General features: G+C 44.7%; 1 protein-coding gene across 5 annotated transcripts in view; it reads left to right on the top strand.

Annotated features, from left to right (window-relative positions):
• KCNIP1 (potassium voltage-gated channel interacting protein 1) overlaps positions 1–21,831 on the top strand; it is a 349,864-nt gene that overhangs the window by 113,800 nt on the left and 214,233 nt on the right. For 2 of the 5 annotated variants that reach the window (XM_062002329.1, XM_062002327.1), the window contains exon 1: positions 13,211–13,271. The exons of 2 other annotated variants lie outside the window; for them this stretch is intronic. In XM_062002329.1, the coding sequence (XP_061858313.1) occupies positions 13,211–13,271 (61 nt within the window). Of the gene's footprint in view, positions 1–13,210; positions 13,284–21,831 lie in introns of those variants that run through there. One more of the 5 variants, XM_062002325.1, reaches the window with a different exon arrangement.

Raw genomic sequence — 21,831 nt, 5'->3', positions numbered from 1 at the left:
GTTCTTGGGATCTCTGTATCATTCAGATCCTGGGTTACTTGGGTTAAACTTTTCATGTAACTTAAAAGTTGCAGACAACTCCTTCAGACATTTTAGACCAGGGACTAACTCCATGTATATGTGTTGTACAGCACTGTTGGTATTTAAACCTGTCAGCAGACCTGTGCCTTCGCTGTCTGGTGCTATGAGCATCTGTGCAAGAACTGTTTCAGAGGGTAAACCTACAGCTGAGCAAGGACATGTGTTTCTCTATATCCAGTTGCTAGAACAGTGGCTCTGTTCGTGTTGAAGTGTATCAAGTATTTAGCAAAGCACAATCTAAACTTCAATATGAGATTTGAGTCTTCATGTAAATGTCAGCAAGGAGAAAGCTAGCTAGGAGACTTAAGAGATGGTTTTGTTACCCACAAAGGTATATTTAGAGTGAATGTTGAAGTGTCATGATGAAAAAGCCCCTCAGAATGCTCTCAACTTTTGTGTGATACTTCTCAAATGTCATCAGTTTATGAAATTGATTGTGACTTTCACCAAAATGCAGTCTGGTAGAACTGGGCCAACTCTCATGCAACAAGGATTTCTTTGGGTTTTTTTTTCCCCCTTCTTATGTAATTGTAAATAATTCCTAGTTATTTCAAGACCCTGTTTGGATTAGATTGTCAGACCCATAAAGAAGACTGGGAAAGATCAGTGCAACCTTGTAGGAGTTTTATTGTAAGTGGTCAGATACATCCCAGATTTCTGTTCCTGGAGTGCTTCAGGAGCCACAGCAGAAACAAAACATGTACTTCATTTGTGTGTGTTTGCTGCTGGATCTTACAGCAGTGACTCCACAGAGATCAGGAGCAAGGAATCTTTATTCCCATTTTTTTTCTGGTACTGTTGGGTGAATTTTGGGTTTATCTTTCCTTGTGGAAGGGCAGTAAAATACTAGACTTTCTCATCTAGATAAGGAGACAAGATAATGTGTTTCAGCTTTTAAACTGGTACTGTAGTCTGAATGTCTTAGGGAAAATCACCTCATGCATAATACTTTGTCTGTCCAGTTAGGGTTTGCAGTTTTAACTTCAAGCTGGTGCCTGCCTGTCTCTCTCTACCCCATTCATTCATAAACTTCCTTGCAACTTGTATTAACTGTTGATCCTGGGTGGTAAAGGCAGAGGTGAAGCCCACTGCTGGGGCTGGGCACCCAGCAACTGCAGCTCTGAATCAACCTGCATCTTTTAGATTCCTGAGGGCTGGCTTATGCCAGGGCTTTTTCCATTAGATTAATGAAATCTTGATGACAATCTTTATAGCTCACAAAAGAGGATTGCTGAAGATTTGTTTCATGTAAGTTTGCTATTAATTTCTTTGCTGTCATTCCTTTGGCAAGAATAAAATCTAAACCAAGGAATAAGTCTTCTGCAGAAGCCAAATGGAGGAGCTCTGGAAAGTAAACAAAAGACTGACTGGAATTTACTGATCTGTGCCTGATGAGAAGTTATTCATCAGCTTCATGAGAAAATTGCCAGGGCTGTAGTTGTCTCTCTAGTGTACACTCCCTGCTATGACAGAGGCTTGTGCAGCTTTGCTTTCATTGAGAGGCATTCCCAGTTACACTCTGCTGCTCTGCAGAGAGACAAGAAACACAGACTACCTGGCAAGAACACCAGACAGGTTAGACAACTGCTGGCTAAGGATGCATCTGCTGTTTGCAGATGCACTTGGTTTGCCCAAAGAAGATTAGTGCCCACTCTTAGTGTCTGTTTTTGTGTATTGAAATGAGTCTCCTGTGACAAACAAGAGTTTTAGAGATTACTTGCACTAACCTAGTATGGGCCAACTTCTCAGGCTACTGAAGGTTTGCTCTGGAGGTTGATAGAAGGGAGAGAAAAAAAGCCAAAACTTACAGTACAACTTTCTGCATGTGTGGAAAGCACCTGATGGACAAGAGACTAATTCTGTTTGCTTTAGAAACATCTTTTGTCCATATACTTCTGTTTAGGGGCTATGCAAGAGGTGTGGGAATGCTTGACTTGTGAGTGGATGTGAAACGGACCCAGGTTTCCACAGTGGCATGGTGTGCTCATCATTTCTCCAGCTTAGAGTTTGGCCCTGGTAGCACAGCAGGGACACTGTTTCCCTGCAGCTGAGAGAAATCATTCTCCACCAGCATGGCATGTTTACTCTTGCTTTAAAGGTGCCATGTTCCAAACAACGTTGATGCATCTTTCTGGAGATACCCTTGACTGTGGGTAAATTAAAAATAAAATAGATATCCTGACCTGAATATTTGCATTTGGGTTTTGGGTCAGTTTGCTGTAGCTGAGGTGATTGCACACACCACTGTGCTGTCAGCAATGGAAATAGTGCCATTGTTTCTCAGAGCTCCCTCCACTCTACCATTGAAATGGAATGTTTTTAAGGAGTTGATAACTCCAGAGAGTTGTACTAGGATTGTTGTAATGGGCAGAAGCTGAAAATAACTATCAGTGATGACATGATCTCGGGAGCACTTCAGCATCAAGGTAAAAGTGATAATTACAATAACAATAATTGAGTCCACCAGCTAGCACACTGGGAATGGCACACGTCCCTTTTAGTGGAAGCATCTGCTGCCACCTTAACGTGGATTCTCTCATATAGATTAAGACAGTTACAGGTGGAAACACTCCCTGGTGCTGCCAAGAGAAACGCATCACAAGGACACTGCAGTTATTTCCAAATCAGGTGGCTCTCTGCAAAATGCAGAGGCCTCTCAATTCACCAAGGTTTTTGAGTGTCTGGACTTGTGTATTTTTCACATATCTTTGTACTTTTACTTTTGCTATGTCATAATGCAATTGAATCAAGATCACAAGCTAGATGGTCGAGAAACATGTTTTCCAAACCATTTTTCTTTTCCAAACCATTTTGCTTTTCCAAGCAGACTCCTGCTTTTCCTTTGGTCAAAGGAAATTGGAAGTTGTCTCCTACTGTGATTTCAAGATTCCATCAAGCCCCAAAACATTTATTGAAAGTATCAATGATTTTAACCACTTGGGAGCTACCTGAATGAATTTGTTTCTTCCTCTCTTGTGAAACCCACTGTAGAACAAACCTGATTCTGTCCCGTGCTGAGGTGGTTTCAGTTTAAAGGTCCCACTGTCACAGTACTTTCTCAGTCACCCCCAAACCTGTTCCCTTTACATTCACTTGCACATATAGTCTGGGGTATGATCTTTCTGGTGCAATTTAGTCTTTGGTTTAATTTGGTGAATGACTAGAGCATGTTAACTGCAGCCAGTACTCATTGCACGTGTCACAGACCTTGAGGTTTCCATAGGGATGATGTGATTCACTGTGCTTGCTTGCATAGATACTGGTAAACTACTGCCCTGCTCACGTCTGATAGTTGTTCCTAAGCTGGTTTTTGTCTGGGATTGTTGCAGCTATAGTGAGATATCAGACAGAATCTGTTTTTAGTTGGGTATTCAGGGCAGGTACCACATCTTACTTTCAAAGCCTGTTTACATCCAGGCTGCGGCAAAGACTTTGCTCCACTGTGCACAGAAGTTGTGTAGTTTCAATGCACATTAACAACAAACCAAAATATTCCCAGGCAATATGCTAGACCGATGATAATGTGCTGTGGGGCACCTTTATTGCAGGCAGGTTGTACAGGCAGACATCAAATGTGCATCTGCAGGAAGGAAAATGCAGAGAGGTATAAACCTGACTGTTGTTATTGCACAGGGTGTTATGAGTTTGGGAGTTGTTGGTGCTTACCTTATCTTAATGAAGCTTGCCAAGCTAATCTCCATTTTAATGCATTGTTTTATCCAGTTTCAAACAGCAAACATTTTAGTGGAATAATCCTATCAGGGTTTTTTTCCAGCAGTAAAGATTACAGCATAGAACAAACCAATCAAATTCTGCATCTTCATGGAGAAAGTAATGCTTATTTTGAAAGTTATGAAGATGATGCCATGGGTGTTGTGTGTCACTTCAGTTAAAGTGTGATGCCATTATTGACTAGAAAACTAAAAGTAGTGCTTTTTCTAGAGGATCTTCTAGCAGGACCTGGCCAGAGGAGCATCCATGCCCAATGTGCACATGCAGAATGAAACAGGACCAGTGTACAAACAGAAAACCATCTTATTGAACATATTTTTCACCTGCTGTGATTTGACTTGAACTGAACTTATCTAGGGATATCTAATGGCTGCTCTTGGAAAAGATTTTATGGTGAGAAGTGAATTGTGAAACAAAAATAGCTGGTTACCTTTCTATGTTAATTACTTGATGGTATGTGTCTCTCTTCAATGACATGAATTATGTGTGTTAAGTTTGGCACTTTTCTTTGAAGTGCACTAAAGCAAAAGGGAAGGGGAGAACCAAGATCAGCTGAAGGTCTTTTCTACCCTGTCCTCCTCCCTAAAGCAAACTCATTGACTGTAGAATTGTTTGGAGTGAATTTATCAGCCATCCATGGAAATACTGAACAATTAAAACTTGCTTTTTCTTTCTCAATGAGGCCTCTCTGACCATTCTCACAAACCAGAAAGGAAACTGGCTGTTAACCTGGATTGACACTTATTGTTCACCTTCTCTGTGTAGTTTTGACATGTTCTCTTCAAGGCTTCTGTGAACAAACCACCAGTGAATTCCTGCCTGTCGCTCAGCTCGATTAGTTTGTAAGTTCAGGAGGTGCTGAGCTGACACTGGATATGTGAGCAAGAGAGCAGGTACATGCCACACTCCAGCACTGCCTGTCCCAGCTGTTGGGAGAGATGTCCTTGTCACCACACACACAACCAGGATGTTTTTCTGTGTTTGGTCACCATATGTCACTCTGAGCCTGTTAACGTAGCTGTACACTCCCTTTGTCACGCTCACAGGGAGTGTGGATGCGACAGAAACTTTCATGTTTTAAGACCAAAAAAGAAGGTGGTTTGCTGAGCTTTGGGTTGGTGTGTGGACCTGCTTGTGTTTCAGTGAACACTTGGTGTTTCCTGCTTGATGTTCCCTGCAGCATCTTTAGCAGTCAAGAGCCTATTTTGTGGACATTGCCATTGCTGCTGTCAGTGCCATCACAGGGACTGGGGCTAAATGCCTGTGTGGCAGCTGGGTTATTGTATTCCCCTTGCACGGATAGTCTCAGTTGGGCATGTGGAACATGATGTGCTGCAGCACCTCTGCCCCAGCCTCTCTTCCTGCAAAGGGAAAAGGCTGGGGGATCTTCTGTTATCACTGGCTGCCAATATTCCCTTAAAAAACTCTCATCTCATTCTCTTTAGAAAGATACCTTAAAACATGATACTCACATCCAGACACTACTTTGCAGTTGACATGAACTCTAGTGGGTTTGCCCCAGTGCAGCAGTGATGTTCTGCTTCTCAGCCTTCTCAGAGGCCTGATGGCTCTGGCTAATATTTTCCAGGCTTTTCAGCTTTAAACCATCCCAGAAGTTTCTCTTGTATGGATTAGATCATTTTGAAAGGCAAGGCATCACTTGGCACAGCGTTCAAACAGATTTGGTGGGGTAATAGATGGTGTTCATGACTGAAATGTGAGCTTTCTCCTCCTCAGGCATTGCTGGAATGGCATCCTGAGAACAAAAGGTTGCAGCTTCCAATTCCTCTGCCTGCAGCCTCCTCCTGGGTGTCCTTGGCAGTGCCAGACATGCTCTTCCTCCGAGCTCTGGCTTCACAGCCTGGACTGAACCTGTCCTTCTTCCCCTCCCAGATGGATGCTGTTAGGAAATTCTTGCAGTTTTTCTGTCTCTCTACCACTAAATGCCACCTTTTATGGACAGTTTCCTTGCCACAGGAAACTTTCCTCATGTTTTGGGGAGCAGCACAGCCGTTTCTCATTCCTGCTTCTTGTCTGCTCAGCTCCATCCCTTCACCAGATGGATTCACATCACTGTTGTTTGCCACCTCCCTTTTTGTTTTGGCACACCAATGCCATCAATCTTTTCTGATCTTCTACTGGATTTCTTGCCTTCTGCTTAGCTGAAGTTTCTCGCCACCTTTACAGGGTTCAGCACAGCTTCCTGCTGCCTTCTGCCAGCGTTTGCTCCCTCCTGCTGGCAGCAGTGTACCAGGACGACCCTCCTGTGGCATCCCTGCCATCAGGCATCTCTCCATGCCATCTTTTGGGTGAGCACTTTGCCTGGGTTTTGTCTCTCCCCTATTCTTTCAGTATTTTATCTGGAAACAGTCTCCCTGTTTACAGAAGAAATATTCTACCCGAAGATATAAACCAGCACCTACCTCGTATTTTGAAGTTGTCACTAGAAATGTGAAGTATTCCCTTCCTGAGTCCTCAGCTATCTATTTTTGAGTGTGACATCCTTAGGGCAAACATTAGGTCTGCTCTGTGAAGTTCTGCTCTGTTTTATTACTGTAACAGAGAAGAACCAGCAGACAATGATGTTGTTTTATTCTCAGCTCTCAATATGCTGCCACATATAGACCAAACAATACCTTGTTGTTCTTTCTTTGTATTTCCTTTAAGCCCACAAAGGTGTATGTCCATGTATGCCTGTGTGCAGCTGCAGTGGGGATATGGTTTGGCATTTTCAAGAAGGCAGTTCCATTGTCTTGGGATGTTGAAGGAAAGGATCACCCCTTATCGCTCGGATCTCAATGCCTGGCTTTTTATTCCCTGTTTGGGGGCATTAAGAGACCATTTAATGATTTTCTCTTGGTTTTGCATAGTTGTGTTTGCTATAGACTGGAAAGCAAGTGGCTTTCCAGTATTTTAATAGTGTCATTGCCTTATTTGCATGAAAATCAAGGTGATCCCAAAGCTTTAAACCTTACCTATTCCATCTGCTTTTTCAGCATCCCTATTTTCTGGCTTTCATGTAATGGAATATATATTTCCATCAAATGGAAGGGAGGACCTCTAGCTCTTGAGATCTGGCAAAGCTGCTTAGTGTGAGAATTTGCTTTGGGCCTGTAGAGATACAGTAATGAATCTTTTAATAGCTCTTCTTCTGCTACCTTGTCTTTACAGAGGGCAAAACATGTCTTTGAAAACATCCCTGCTTAATGAAAACATCCCTGCTTATTATAATAGCTTGTGAGTGGGGAAAAAAAAAACCAGGATGACTTGAGGCTTCTATGTGTGGTTGCTTTTTTGTTTTTGTAAGAAACATTTCCACAGCACAGACACTGAGAAAACAAAACCATATGAGGTGAATTCTGGCTTGCTGAAAATCTAGAATAGGAAGACTCAATATGTCCTTACATGGATAAAAATGATGGCTTCCAAAGATCCCCAGATACTTTTTACAGCCCAACGGGAAACCATCTCATTCTGGTCTCTCTCTGACCAAGCTGGTTTCCAGTGGCAGAGCAGGTTATCCCACCCTACCTCAGTTTGTCCCTGTAGGTCTTTGCAGTGGCTGTTTGTTTTTGTTCAGTAGGTGGACTTTTCTTAGCACTCTGCATCCCTGCTTTGAACTGGGACAATTTCAATAGGTTAATAATACATATTTGTAGTAAAGAACCACACCTCTAATATACTGGTTTGGTTATACTGCTAATGTTTCAGTTACACTAATGATTATTTTTGGTTTTAGTAACAGCAGATCAATAAAGAGAAGGAAAATGATGACTAGTGCTGCAACAGAAAATGATATGCTCACCTTTCTGCTCCTCCTCAGAGTCCTGTGGGTTCAGTCTGGGGGGCAGATGCACTTAGGAGATATGGCAGCATCCCTGGTTCTGTGCACATGGCTGTGATGCTGATGATTTCTTCCTCTTCAGAGCTCAGCTATTTTTATCCCTTTCCTACCATGCTTTTGCACCTTGGATTTCCCTGGCTGGTCTGTGACTGTGGAGTGCTGCTGCCTAGGGCTTCAGCACTGAGATGACCTGAAGGGCAAGGTCTAGAGAGCTCCAGCACTGCAGGGTAGATTTGCTCTCTGTAACTCCTCACCCAGGCAAGCAATTGGGCAGATTGTGGCAAGCTGCTGCTAGGTCTTCTGTGGAGCTTTGGGCTTAGGGTCAAGCAAAGCACTTAACAGAGGATGTTCTAGTGCAGAGAACTGAGGACAGCAACTGGTTAAAAATTTGCTAAGCAACAGAAACTCTCATTTCATTCTCTTAGAAAAGGAATGTTTTCCTTCTTGCTTTTGCTTCCTTCCCTGCCTCACCTCTCCCCAGATTGCCACGTCTCAGGAATTGCCTTAAAAATCTGAGAGAGATGGAAAAGAGGGCAAGAAGGAGCATGTGGGCAGCTCTCATGGTGCACAGGCAGCTTCTGCAAAGGGGCTGCCCTATCAGTGCATGTGCAAGTGATGCAAAAACCACATCTCCTGCTCCCTGCTGGCTGCCATCCCTCATGAAGGAATCCATGCCTAGAGTAAGGCAGGAGCAATTTGTGCTGCTGGGGTGACCCAACTCGTGACCACAGCTGGAGGCAGTTTTATACCAGAGCCCTGAGTGGCAACTGGGCTGGTGTCCCAACTTAGAAACATCTGACCAGGCCACAGTTGAGGGGACAGAGCTGAAAGCAGGAGTCCTGGCATTTCTGTGTCTGTGCTTGTGTGGCATCGTCCTAGCTCCCAGTCTGCTGCTCATATCCTCTCAGTTGCTTCCTGGGAGGACCCAGTGTACATTTGGCCTGAAGAAAAGCAGTTCCTGCTGAGGTGAACAGAAAGGCATCTCTGTCCTCAAGTGAAGCACTTCTTGTTAGGTGAATGCAAAATGTTTCCCTGAAAGCTACTGCAATATGAAAAATGAAATTCCTTTAGTCTTAAGCACATAGAAACAAACTCTGCCTGACACCAGCTACATCTCATTCCTGAAATACTCAGAAGGATAATCAGTCACTTCCAGCTCTATTTCAACTTTTTAAAGCAGAGCCTAGCTGCAACCACTCAAAGCTGATAGATACAGAGGGAATGACAAGGGCTTGCTAAAAGCAGGCAGTTTTCAGGTTTTATTTGTGTTCCTATGATGCAAATGCTCATTGCTGTGCTTTGGGAGAGCAAAAAACCCAAACATGAGAATAAATTTCACCAGTACCTTAAGTTGGAAGATCTGGGTATGTGTGAGGCATTCCCACGCTAGTCCTACAGACAGGCACTGCCAGCTCTGCCTTGTAGGAGAGGAGGGCTGAGAAACCTGAGATTGCATCCCTAGATACTGTGCTTAGGGGAGGGTGTTTTCTCCTGGAAACAGTCCATATTTCTACATGATAAAAAAACCAGCCTTCCTCTCTATCTCCTGATATCCCCACAACAATACCAGAAATGTGTAGTTCAGATAAAACACGTGGTCTGGCTCCATTTCACACCAATTGTGCTGTAGCAGAAAGAGGATCTGATCCTGCAGCGGGGAGCAGAGCTGTACCAACCCCTCTGGCCTTGCTCCCAGGAGGTTTTCATCCTGTACTTAATATCAGCTATCTGATGATGTGACACCCCAGCTGAAGATGTATCCCACTCCTTAACAGTGGCTGCTGGAGTGGTCACACAAGTCGCCTGCTGGGTAAACTTTTGTGTGGGAAAGCTGGTGGGTTTAGGCATGGCACAGACATCGTGAAGCCTTGTGTACCTTTGGCTTTGTGTAGCTCATGCTGTGAGAGCCCTGAGATGTGCAGCTGGGAAACAAGCAGTGGCTGGGCTCTGGAGCACTGCAAATCAATACTGGGGGCTGCAGAAAAGTCTGGCTCAATATGGGATCTTCTGTCCCTGAGGTGCTTTTGGTCCTCTGTTAACAGCTTTAACCCAGAATGTTAGCTTAGGTACCTTCACAGCTAGAACTGTGCATTTCACCATCACAGTCAGAGCTTAGTCTTCATCTTACCTCTCAAGGAACTGTGCTGAAAAATATTCAGCTGCTGGGCCAGAAGGTGACCATCAACACTTGTTACATCTCAAGTCATATCTCTTAGGCTGATCAATTTGAAAAGTCATTTGCGGGAAGAGAATTGCCACCTGCTGTGGTAAATACCCCAGTTCACTCGTGTTTATGCTACTTCCATCCCTCTGAGGTGATAATTTTTGGCTGTGAGAGAAAATGACTGCTTTTGAACCAGTGATCTATGATTCTGTGCTCATCTTCCCAGGTACAGCTGTGGTCGTGTCCCCACTCTTGTCTAGTTGAGCCATACAAACAACAAATGGATGTAACCATTTATCCCCATGATTCCACAGGGATCTGTCAATACTTGTTTCCAGCCATGACAAATCTTTCTTTCAAGTTTCAAAGAGAAATGAATGTTCCCACATGCCCTCCACCTTCATATCCCATGCTATTTCAAGTAAACAGCAGTACAGCATCAGGGACTCAGTTTTATCTTCCTTAAATCACTTTTTTTCCTAGGCTATCTCACCATATAAGCAGCCTAATCTGTTCCTCCAAGGCCAAGCTCCTTCTGCATGGCTGGGATCCAGCTGATGGCAGGAGAAATCCTGAAGCCAGCTACCTTCTAAGTGCTTTTAGCTGAAAAGAGATTACAGAGAGGTGGGTGTCAGTCTCTTCTCCCAAGTCACAAGTGATGGGATGAGAAGAAATTGCCTCAAATTTCACCAGTGGAGATTTAGATTGGATATTAGGAAAAATTTCTTCACTGAAAGGTTATTAAACACTGGCACAGGCTGCCCAGGGAAGTGACTGAGTCACCGTTCCTGGAGGTATTTCCAACCTGTGTAGATGTGGCACTGAGGGACATGGTTTAGTGGTGGCTGTGGAAGTGCTGGGTTGGACTCAATCTTACAGGTTTTTTCCAACCTAAGCAACTGTGTGAGTCTATGATAATCTGTGTAGTTCTTTGCAGCCATTTGCTTTGGATGTCTCAGGTGTGTAACACTGTTTTTTCAGTGCCTGAGTCAACCGCTGTGTGGTTTCGGCAGTGGGTGATGTGACAGGAGCTGTGACTCATTGACTTCTAGTGACAGCTTTGCCTGGGCTGAGGAGGTTTCCACTTTTGACATCTTGGGAACATCATGCCTGGGAGCAGAGGACAGTGGAGCACAGTATCCCGCTGGTGGCTGTTGGTTTTGGTGGTAGGATGCTTTTAGCTGTCTTGATGCCAACGGGGAGGAGTCCAGAGGTGGCAGGGCTGACTGCTCAGGTACAAGAGCACGGCTCTTATCCCAAGACCCACAGAGTCTCTGTCACAGCACCTGTATCCAGTAGTGATATGTCACTGAGGTAGCAAAAGGTGTACAAATCCAGCCTGCTGAACACAAGCCATATCATCTCTCTTTGCTCCCTGCTTGCATGAGAAGTGGCATATCCAGGTACGTCTTCACCCACTGATTTTTCAGTCTTGGCAACTGTGAAGCAGCTACTGTTACAAGAGAGCACATCTACCATAGCTTCTGCTCACCCTTTGCCCTTTGTTGTGTCCACACATACCAAGAGCAGTGATTTTCCACATGGCTGCTGTAGCCTAGCTAATATTTAAATGAGTAAACACCAACACAGTATTAATAAAATAGAGATTCATATTTAAATTAAAAAGAGCTTAAGAATCTCATCTAACTTTCCAGTGCCTGGTGGAGATCACCTTTAGTCTGAGGGACCTTCAGTTGGATCTGGGCTGCTGGAAAAGCCTGTTAGCCCAGGGGCTGGGGGACCAAAGCCATGACCAGCCTGAAGGAAGGAATCTGGAGAAGTGTTGCATAAGCCAGGACAGGCTTTTCTCACAGCAGCATCATGTACCCCAAGGCTTGAGAACTTTGCATCTATCTGCAAATATGATATGGTTCAGCTCAGGACTTTGGTATCTGAGCAGAACCTTACCTCAGATGTTCCTCAGGAAATGTTCAGTTGCTGTGTTTTGAGCTGTAAAACAAGAGGGGAAAAAAAACCACCACCCAAATGATTTTGTGTAATGCCCCTTGCAACTAATTGAAAGCTCTTTGTCGGTATACACTAGGGATGCAAATACACCTGTGCATGCAAAGACAGCATTGCTGGCAGCGTGTGAGCAGAGTTCACAGAGGGCTTTACCTCTAGGGACAGGGATTCTGTGCAGCATCTGATCCTGGGGGCTTTGGGAGCTGAGCTTGATGGAATCTTTACTGCAAAGTTAGAGGAGAGCTGGGGAAACCTGTTGAGAGAAGGTGTTTTGGTCTCTGATGTAAGAAGGAATTTCTTCAGACAAATACAATATTTGCACAGATGCTGCCTTAATCTCAGCCACCCTGTGCAAATAGCAAATTAATTCTGGTTCTGACGGCTGCCTTGATACGTTTAACTCTTCCAGTACCTGAGCACTCGCTCGTTCAGTTGCTGAGAAACAGAAGTGTACCTGATTTTTTTAAACATGCCAGAACCAAATAAAATGCTGGGAATGGTTCTGCCTCCTCTGAGGCACTGGGTGCTTGCAGACTTTTGTTTCAACAGTTGCTGTTTTAATGTCTTTTAAAAGGCGATGTGCACATATATACTTTGCAGGAAAATAAGTCCTGAATAACTGTCTTGCATATGCTTCTGGTGCCTGAGAAAGGATGGAAAGGAGAAGGATTGTGGTGAAATTCTGTTTTGCCCTCTTGCACTTCTTTTCCCTTGACTTTTGTGCTTGAGAAGGCTGTTAGAGATTCCTGCTTCCTACCTTTCTGTCAGACTCTTAATTAGCAGGAGCACGCAGCCTGCGCAGCTGGGGCTTTGATGCTCTGCTCACTATCGGTTCCCACTCAGACGCTTTCCATTCATTCCGAATTGGTAGCCAGCCCAAAGCTCTGCCTTCCCCCTCGAGCCCCTCAGCATGCCTACAGGACTCCAGTTTAGCATTCACTGGAAGAGATGCACTGATGCTCCCTCGCTAGACCTACAGGCTGCTGGTTGGAGCCATAAGGGAACGGGAGGAAGAATTAGCCTGTGTGTTTATGTGGCTGTGCTCCAGTAAATATTTTGATGCATCTGCTGCCAGCTCTGGTCTGAGGGAATCTACCTAGCATTTAAATTTTGATGGGGAGCTGTTTTGAATAATAACAGTGCAGCCGGCTGTGAGTCAGTGCATGTGTGTTGACTTAGAAAAAAACCCCCCTGAAAGCTTAACGCTTGCTGAAGGCTGAGCTGCAGTGCTTCGCTCTTTCCCTCCTCCTTTCTTCTTTTCTTTCTTTCTTCTCTTGACTTCCTCTGTTTCATTTTCTTCTTGGGGGCATTTCACCTAGATTTTACTCGCTGGAGGTGTGGGGGGTTGGGGTGAAAGGAGTGAGAAAACCCCCCACCCCTACCCGAAACAAATCCTCCCCAAAAACTCACAAGTAGCTTTTGCAATGGGTGCTGTAATGGGTACGTTCTCTTCTCTACAAACGAAACAAAGAAGACCATCAAAAGGTAAGATCTCTTGTTTTGCTTTTCCTGTCCCTTCTGCAGATTTTTCTAGGAAAGAAATTTACATTAGGAAGGGAGGAGGAAATGAACATGTGCCACTTGCAAGTAACCCAGCAATGTTTATGTGAGGTGTAATTTGCAGAGGAGAGTGGGATGTGAGGTGGTGGAGGAAACGTGTGGGCATGAGGAAATTGCTGTGGAGGGGCTTGGGGGGTTAAAAGCATTTGAAATAGTGTGATCCTTTATACAGGAGTGTATGTGGAGAAACTCAGTAGCTCCATATGCAGAGCACTTGTAGAAGAGACCTGTTTATTTCTAAATCCCATGCTTTATAAAGCCTTTGAGGAGGGAATAAAATGTAGATACACAGCAAATTCTTCCCCAAACCCTGTTATTTTGTTCTTGGAAAGTATTGTCAGAGGCAGTGTTGCATATTCTGTGATCCAACACCAAGTATGCAGTGCTAATGATGTGTGTTTTGGAAAGATTATCAAGAGGAGAAAAAATCAGCATGTTTTCATGAGAAGAGGTGGAGAAGCTCATGCAAAATGAAAGAGTAAGCAGCAGTTCCAGGGATTTCAACCCTTAAATCCATAAATATTGGCTGTACAGTTTTTCAGGAGCTCTGACTCTTGTAGTGTTTGCTTGAGCTTTGTTCAGTTTCCTTCAGGGTTAATTGAAACATTCCAAGGTGCTGCTGAGCAGAAAGTTGAAAGCACTGCCAGGGGCAGGTCCCTACCACACAGAATGAGCGTTGTTTAGAAAACAAAAAGAAAGACTCTGTAACTTCAGCAAGTCTTTCTGCTATTTGTAAATATCCCCTGCCAGAACCTCTGCATTTAACAGGGTCTTGCTGTTTATAGGGTAGAGCTCTGTTTCCACTGGATCTGTTGCTCATTTCATGTATATACTTTTGAATGGCAAGCTGGTAGGGATTTTCTAGCAATTGAAATGAAAAATGGTCTTAGGAAGTACAAATCATCACATAATCTCTGTAAAGAGAAACGGTGAAGGGCTGTGCAGGAGATTTGATTGTGGCAAGTTTGTGAGTGAGTGTCAAATCCTGTGTTCCTGGCACAAGACAGGTAGAGTAGGGTGAAATTTTACATTAGAGTGTGTGCACATGGTTTACAGTTCACCCTTCTGTGTTGTTATAGTGCAACCACAATTTCCCAGTTGTCTGGGATGCTGATATTATTTATAATGCAAGCAGAACTATAGACTTGCCCAAGCACTGAGTCACACCTGGAGCTGTGAGAGTCATGTTTAAGCACTGGGAAGTACACGAGAGCTGAACATGGTGTGCTGGGCATGGTGGCTGCTGTGACACCAAGGGGAGTCTTATCCACCTGCCAGTAACTTACAAGCTGGATCTGATTTCCACTAAATGTAGAGAATTTTTGGCTGAATGTATCTGCTCTCTACTACTTTGCTGTCTCGTGATTGGCTCAACTCTCTAGTGGATGGAAGAAATTGCTTCTTATTGGAGTTCATGAGCAGTAAAAAATCCAGCATCTGGTCACACATTTGAACATTTACAGTGGGATTCAATCTTGCTGATGCCTGCTGGCAGTGGTTGTTCAGCTGTATTTATCAAAACTTGTGGTTTCAGAGTTATCTCCTCTTGGTTCTGATGGGCTGTCTGTGTGATGATGCTGGTTAGGATGGTATTCAGTTGGAGAGAGCAAGTTGGAATAATCCCTCGTATTTTCTTGGTTATTTTCAAAGCCAGTATAGAATCTGATGCATTTAGTCACTGTTTACCTGGCAGGAAAGAGCCTTACAGAACAGCACGGCAGGTTTTGACTGATTTCAGCCAGTTGCAGATGTTCCTCTGGACTGATGCCCAGGGGATCCCCTAGATCTCCAAACAGGAGTGGCAGAGGCATGTTTCCTGCACGTGCCTCTGGGCTGCTTCATGTGTTTTACACTGACTGTGAGCACTTCAGCTTCTCAGCAATGGAACACTAGTATTTTCTGGGCTTGAAATCAGTCTGAAATTGTACTTTGTGAGGTCAATAGTTAGTAGAAGTTAATCAGCATTATGTGATGGATTCCTTAGAGCTGCCCACCTGTTCTCTCAGCAACTCCTCCAGACCCTGACCATTCTGGTGGCTTTTGCTGGACCATGCTCCAGTGTATCTATGTCTTCCTGGTAGTGGTGAGCCAAAAACTGGCCTCAGCACTCTGGATGTGCTCACACAAGTGGAAGATTCACTCATTCTGCTGCTGACTGTGTGCTTCTTGATGCAGCCTGCTGTGGGGGTTGCTTTCTTTGTCGAGGGAACCTTGCTAACAATGCCTGGGTGTAGCTACTCTGTTGGATATCTCTGTGTCTGTCTTTAAATTGAGTAAAGTTTTTGTTATGTGTTTTATTATTAAATTATCATCCACTATTATCTCAGTTGTTATTTATTATATTTATCTGTATCTGATTTATGTAGGAGTTAAATACCACTGCTAAAACAGGGCTTGAAGAAATAGTTACAACAGGGCTAGATCCCCACCTGTGCAAGCACACTGTAATCTTGGTAAATGTGTGTTCATCCAAGGAGTTTGAAGACAATTTGTGTAGCCTTTTCTGGTTAAGCAGCTCACAAGTGTATCTGAAGCTATGCTGTCTTTGGTGTAACAAACTAAAAGCAACAGCCATGCATGTGCATTGTTTTAAGAACAGATGACAGGTTCTGTCTAAAGTGAGGGGTTGCCAGAGACTGGTTAACATCAGTAAGAATGTGGTGGATCATGGCAGAGTGGGCTCAAGTAGTCCCTGTTGAACCCTTCCAGCTTCAGAGCAGGACATGGCTCCACTTGTGCTGTTCCCCTTCATGTGCTGCTCCCCCTCTTCCCTTACTCATGTTTGCATCTGGGCACTGGCAGTGGGACTAGCTTAGCTGCAAGCAGCAGTGCTGGAGGATATACTGCAGCACTGTTTGAGTGTAAGATTTAACTCCTTGTTTTAGGGGAATCTGAATCAATAAAGGCAGCACAGAAAGTACCTTAAAGCTGAGAGCAGTGCTCCACCAAGCACAAGATCTTGTCTCTGGGAATGGACAATGCTGTGGGTTTGTGAGGGAGGAGATCCTTTGTTTGGCTTGAATGTGAAAACTCAATCCAATATATAATTGGGCATTTTATCTAGGCAGGTTAGGAGCCATGTGCTCTGTCTTGGGGGATAAAGATTTCTGTTTCTCAGCTTTGCAATCCTATCAGTAAAGCTGCAGCAGCTTTCCCTGATCGCTTGGGTGTCCCTGGATAGTCCATGAGATTTGGGCTGTTTGTTTCAGCACTGGCTGGGGACAGTTCCACTGATTATTTGTTCATTTCATTAGCAACTATTTCCTCTGATCTCCTCAACTGCTGGCATTTTAACTTTGTTCTCTGTTGGGATTCTTCTTGTCTGCCTTTTCCAGTGTTCTGAGTTGGCCTAGTAAAAGATAATGCCTCGTTCTACCACGTTTGCTTCACTTGTATCTCAGAGTAGCAAAGCTGCAGAGGTCCTGGGGGCGCACACTGACTGTGAGCCACCACAGCATCCCTGTGGCAAAGGCAGCCAGCAGCCTCCTGGGCTGCACCAGGCAGAGCATCTCCAGCAGCTTGATGGCGGAGATGCTTCTCCTCTGACCAGCACTCATTGGACATTCACAGTGCCACAGCTGGTGCTGGCATCCCCAGTACAGGAGAGATGAGGACTTACTGGACTAATTCCACAGAGAGGCCATGAGGAATATTATGGCTGGAGTATCTAACATACAGGCAGAGGCTGAGAGAGCTGGGACAGTCCAGCCTGCAGTAAAGAACGCTCAGGTGGTCTTATCAGAGTGTATAAATTCCTGATGGGAAGGAGTAGAGGTGATAGAGCCAGGCTCTTCTCAGTGGCATCCAGTGAGACAAGGGGAATTGAGCACAAGTTGAAATACAAGAGACTGAACACTGGAACAGGCTGTCCAGAGGGATTGTGTACTCTCTATCCACGGAAGGCTGTGTTGGCCAATCCCCTCCTTAAGGCAGGGCTAACTACAGCAGGTTGTTCAAAACTGTGTCCAGTTGGGTTTTGAGTATCTCTTAGTACATCAGCAGTTAGCACTTAGATACAGGATTAAGATGGACTTGAGAATTTCAAGTATATCCTTCAGGAATCAGAAGCAATAAAAGGATAAGTGAGTTAGGGAAAAAAAACCCAAAACCACAGCACTAAAATGCTGAGGGCAAGAACAGCAGACAGTGCACACACAAATGCATCTCTGGTTCCAACTATCTGCAGAAATAGAGACTTTTTTCCTCTGTTTTTGTAGCCTGCAGCCAATCATGGCCAAACTTGGGGCTAGAAACAGCCATTTCCACGCTCGTCATGGAAACGTCGGCACTAGCAGATTGCTGGAGCAGGGGGAGCTTCTTGCTTTGGCTGCTCTCTGTGCCTCTGCAGCAGTGTGCAGTGGGGATGGGTACACTGCCTTTTGTGGGCAAATTCAATCCTAGCAGAAAAGCAAGGTGGAAGAAGAAGGGATTAGCTATGTTTGCTCTTTCTTTTCTCTGCCCTCAGCCCCAGTGAAAGTGAAATAGAACTCAAATATGTCTAAACTTTGTTGGCCATAGAGCTACAGGCACCAGCTCTCACCCTGACTGTACCTGGAGAGAGCAGCAGCCCTTTCACTTGGGAATCTGAGTCTGTTGAATGTGAGCAACTGTTCTTCAATCCAAGACCACTCAAACCTGAACTATCAAGAGGAGCCCAGCACAGCTGGTTTAATTTTACAAGAGCTAATAGCAGGAATTTGCTTTGCTTGAAATGTCGGTGGTGCCTGTTGTATTGTGATCCTGCCCAAAAGGATCAGATTGGGTGTATGACCAGCTGTATTTTGAAGTGTTTAACTTACCAGGAAACCTCTCTTCATTGCTTGACTCATCAGCCTTCATAAGAATATCTGACTGACCTGAGCTCCTAAGATGGTTGATTGACTGTACCCTCTCAGTTCCCAGTGCTAGAACACTCTGCTTCTCAGCTCAAAAGAAGGAAAAGTGACTCAGAAGTGCTTCAAGGAAACAGTCTTGCTCATTCCTAGACCTACAGCTGCAGAATGGTGATAGGTTTGGGCAGGGGAGCTGACCTGGTATTTGCTTTGCTCAGTGTGAGCCATTCCAAACCACCTTTCTGTAAGCTGTTTATGCTAGCTTTATTCCTAATAGGCCTTTGAAATTGATCTGGGACGAGCAACAGATTTACCTTTATGCCTCAAAAATCTGTTCATGTTTGGCAGGAAGAAAAGCTTTGAAAGTTGCCCTTCTCTTGCTTCTGCTCCTCAAATAAATGTGACAGCCTGCTGCTGTTAAGAACAAATGTGTGTCTCCTAAAGAGTCTGATGCTACAGCCCCTGTGTCCTGGGCATTTTGTTAGCAGAGATAAGATCTCAGTTCCTCACTCCTTTTCCTTCTAGAGCAAACATCCTTCCCCCTGGTCAGAGACCTGATCCTGCAGGTGCTTGGGTGAGAAATGGATGATTTAGCTTTCGTGGCTGAGCCCAAGAGCAAAGTCTTGGCACCAATATCTCATTTTCTCTCCCTAGTCTTTTCTAATTGTCACCAGATACAGTCTTGCAGGGCAGGTACGTGGTTGGCTGCTGCTGAAAACACAGGGTTTGACAGGCACTGTTTTCTAGGGAATTGTCTTTGTAATGGGTGTACAGAACAGCACTCAGCAGCAAAACTGTTTGATGTGAGCACTCAATCAGAAGCAATTTAGAAAAATTGTGATGACCAATAAGTGTTTGTCAGCATATGCCACTTGGTGTGAAACACGGTGGCTTCTCCAAAGTGCAAAGAAGTGCATGGGAGGCTGCTCAGCATCACAGCAGCCCAACAGCCCAGAACATGGCTGGGACACATCAGCAATGGGTGACATGGAAGTGGGGAAGCTGTTTGCCTCCTGTTTTCCCATGCCTTCAGGAACTCTTGCCAGAGTTTGTGCAGGTGTGGGGTTTGTTGACAGATTTGTGAGTGCTTCTGTTCCCCACTCCTTGTCTATCAGCCACAATTTCTTTACTTTTTATCACAATATTGAAGAATGATGGGGTTGAAGGGACTTCTAGAGATCATTGAGCACCAACTCCTGCTAAAGCAGGTTCCCCTTGATCAGGGGGCACAGGAACATCTTCAGGCAGATTTTGAAAACCTCCCAAGGAGCCTCCAAACTCTCCCTGGGCAGCCTGGGCCAGGGCTCCCTCACTTCAGCACTAAACAAGTTCTCCTCATGTTCACATGGAACTTCCTGCATTCCAGCTTACATCCATTACTCCTTGTCCTGTTACTGGCCACCACAGAAAAAGACTCACCTCATCCTCTCCACACTTACCCTTCAGATACTTATTAGTGTTGATAAGGTTCCTCCCCAGGCTGAACAGCCCCAGGTCCCTCAGCTTTTCCTCATCAGAGAGATGTTCCATCCCCTCAGCATCTTGATAGCCCTGTGCTGGCCTCTCTGCAGATGTTCTCTATCACTCTGGAGCTCGGGAGCCCAGAACTGAACACAGCACTCCAGATGAGGGCTCACCAGACTACAGCAAAGGGGAAAAAGAACCTCCCTTGACCTGCTGCCCACACTCTTCTTCCTTTACCACTTTGTTTCCTGCTTGCTTCCCTATGAATATATTTCAAACAGCTGGTCTTAAGACTGGATAGCCCTAAAATAAAATAAGCAAGCTATGTGTGTCCCCGATTGCTTCCCACAGGCATACAGTGCCTGCTTGAAGCTGCTGTAGTCAGATCCACTTTGGAGGTCTGGAACAAAGAAAAATGAATGGAAGAAGCTCCATGAATATAGTCTGTTATATGTGATGTTGAGTTAGCATACATGTGTGCTTATTTCCTACCCCTGGCTACGAGTGCCATGTGCAGCACATCCACGCAGAGGCATGAAATCCCACCACAAAAGAGGTGATTAGAGCCTTTAGCTTTGCATGCCAGTGGGCTGAAGTCCTTTGAAGTTTCTTTTTGATCCACAATAATCCAAAAGAGAATGTTTTCCAACTTTTAACTTCAGGCCTTAGGAATCTTTTGGTCTTTATCATCAGCAGCACGAGTTGTTGGATGTTCAGTGTTTGGACGGGAAGCACCTGGATAAAATGTAACACTGTTGATGTGAAAAGCTTGGAGCTTAATGACTTAAATGTCACCAAATATGTAAACAGGAGCCAGTTGAGATTGTACACATTTTTGGAAGAGAAACTAATCTATGCAAAAGCAGACCAAGGTCAACCAGAGCAACTTATAAACTTGTGCTGGTTTTGGTCAAATGTGAGGGGAAAAAATCAAAATGCTTCATTTCTTCACTTGTAAACGTAGAGTCAAAATGTTTCTTTTGAGGTTTATTTATTAAAAACTCTGAAGATTTTAATTTTGAAATAAAAATAGGTGATTTTTTTTTGAAATGTGCAATGTTTCATTAAATCAGAATTGATGTTAATTGCAGTTACTTTCCAAACACCTTATTAGGTTGGAATTTTGTTGTAGTTTTAGATGTGAATCAAGAAATGCAATGACTGAAGTACTGCCTCCATTGTGGTGGAAAACAGACCTTGTTCAAAATCGTTACTTGGACAGAGAGGAACCTCGTGAGGTTCAACAAGGGCAAGTGCAGAGTCCTGTGCCTGAGGAGGAACAGCCCCCTGCACCAGGACAGGCTGGGGGTGACCTGCTGGAGAGCAGCTCCAGGAGAGAGACCTGGGAGTGCTGGTTGATAGTAAACTAACCATTAGCAGCAATGTGCCCTCGTGGGCAAGAAACCAATGGCATCCTGGGGGCATCAAGAAGAGTGTGGCCAGCAGGTGGAGGGAGGTTCTCCTCTGCTCTGCCCTGGTGAGGCCTCATCTGGAGTCCTGTGTCCAGTTCTGGGCTCCTCAGCTCAAGAGAGACAGTCAACTGCTGGAGATCAGCCAGTGCAGGGCCACCAAGATGCTGAGGGGACTGGAGCATGAGGAAAGGCTGTGGGACCTGGGGCTGTTCAGTCTGGAGCAGACTGTAGGGAGATCTCATTAATAGTTACAAATATCTAAATGGTGGGTGTCAGGAGGCTGGGGCAACACTTTTTTCTGTTGTATCTACTGACAGGACAAGGAGTGATGGAAAGAACTTAGAACACGAAAATTTCCATTTAATCATCAGGAAAAACTGTTTCAGTGCTGAGGTGAGGGAGCCCTGGCCCAGGCTGCCCAGGGAGGGTGTGGAGGCTCCTTCTTGGGAGGTTTCCAAACACACCTGGACATGTTCCTGTGGGACCTGCTTTAGCAGGGGGGTTGGACTGGATAATCTCTAAAGATCCCTTCCAACCCCCACCATTCTGTGATTCTGAACTTCATGGCACAGTTATGCAGAAAGTCTGGGTACCTGCTCAGACTCTCTGATTCGTAGGAAAGGTAGGAAACTTCTGTGTCTCTCTCTGAGGGGTGTTTCTCAACAGATGCAGGATGCTGGAGGCACCCCATATCCTCTCCTGCAGCAAGGTACCAAAATACACAGGAGGAATCTTATCCAGCTGGGAAATGCAGGTTAGAGCTATATGGTACCACAG

Source organism: Colius striatus, chromosome 9 (genome assembly GCF_028858725.1).
Source record: "Colius striatus isolate bColStr4 chromosome 9, bColStr4.1.hap1, whole genome shotgun sequence".
Taxonomy (NCBI): domain Eukaryota; kingdom Metazoa; phylum Chordata; class Aves; order Coliiformes; family Coliidae; genus Colius; species Colius striatus.
Note: the sequence above shows the minus strand (reverse complement) of the source record. Positions and strands in the feature narration are given on the sequence as shown.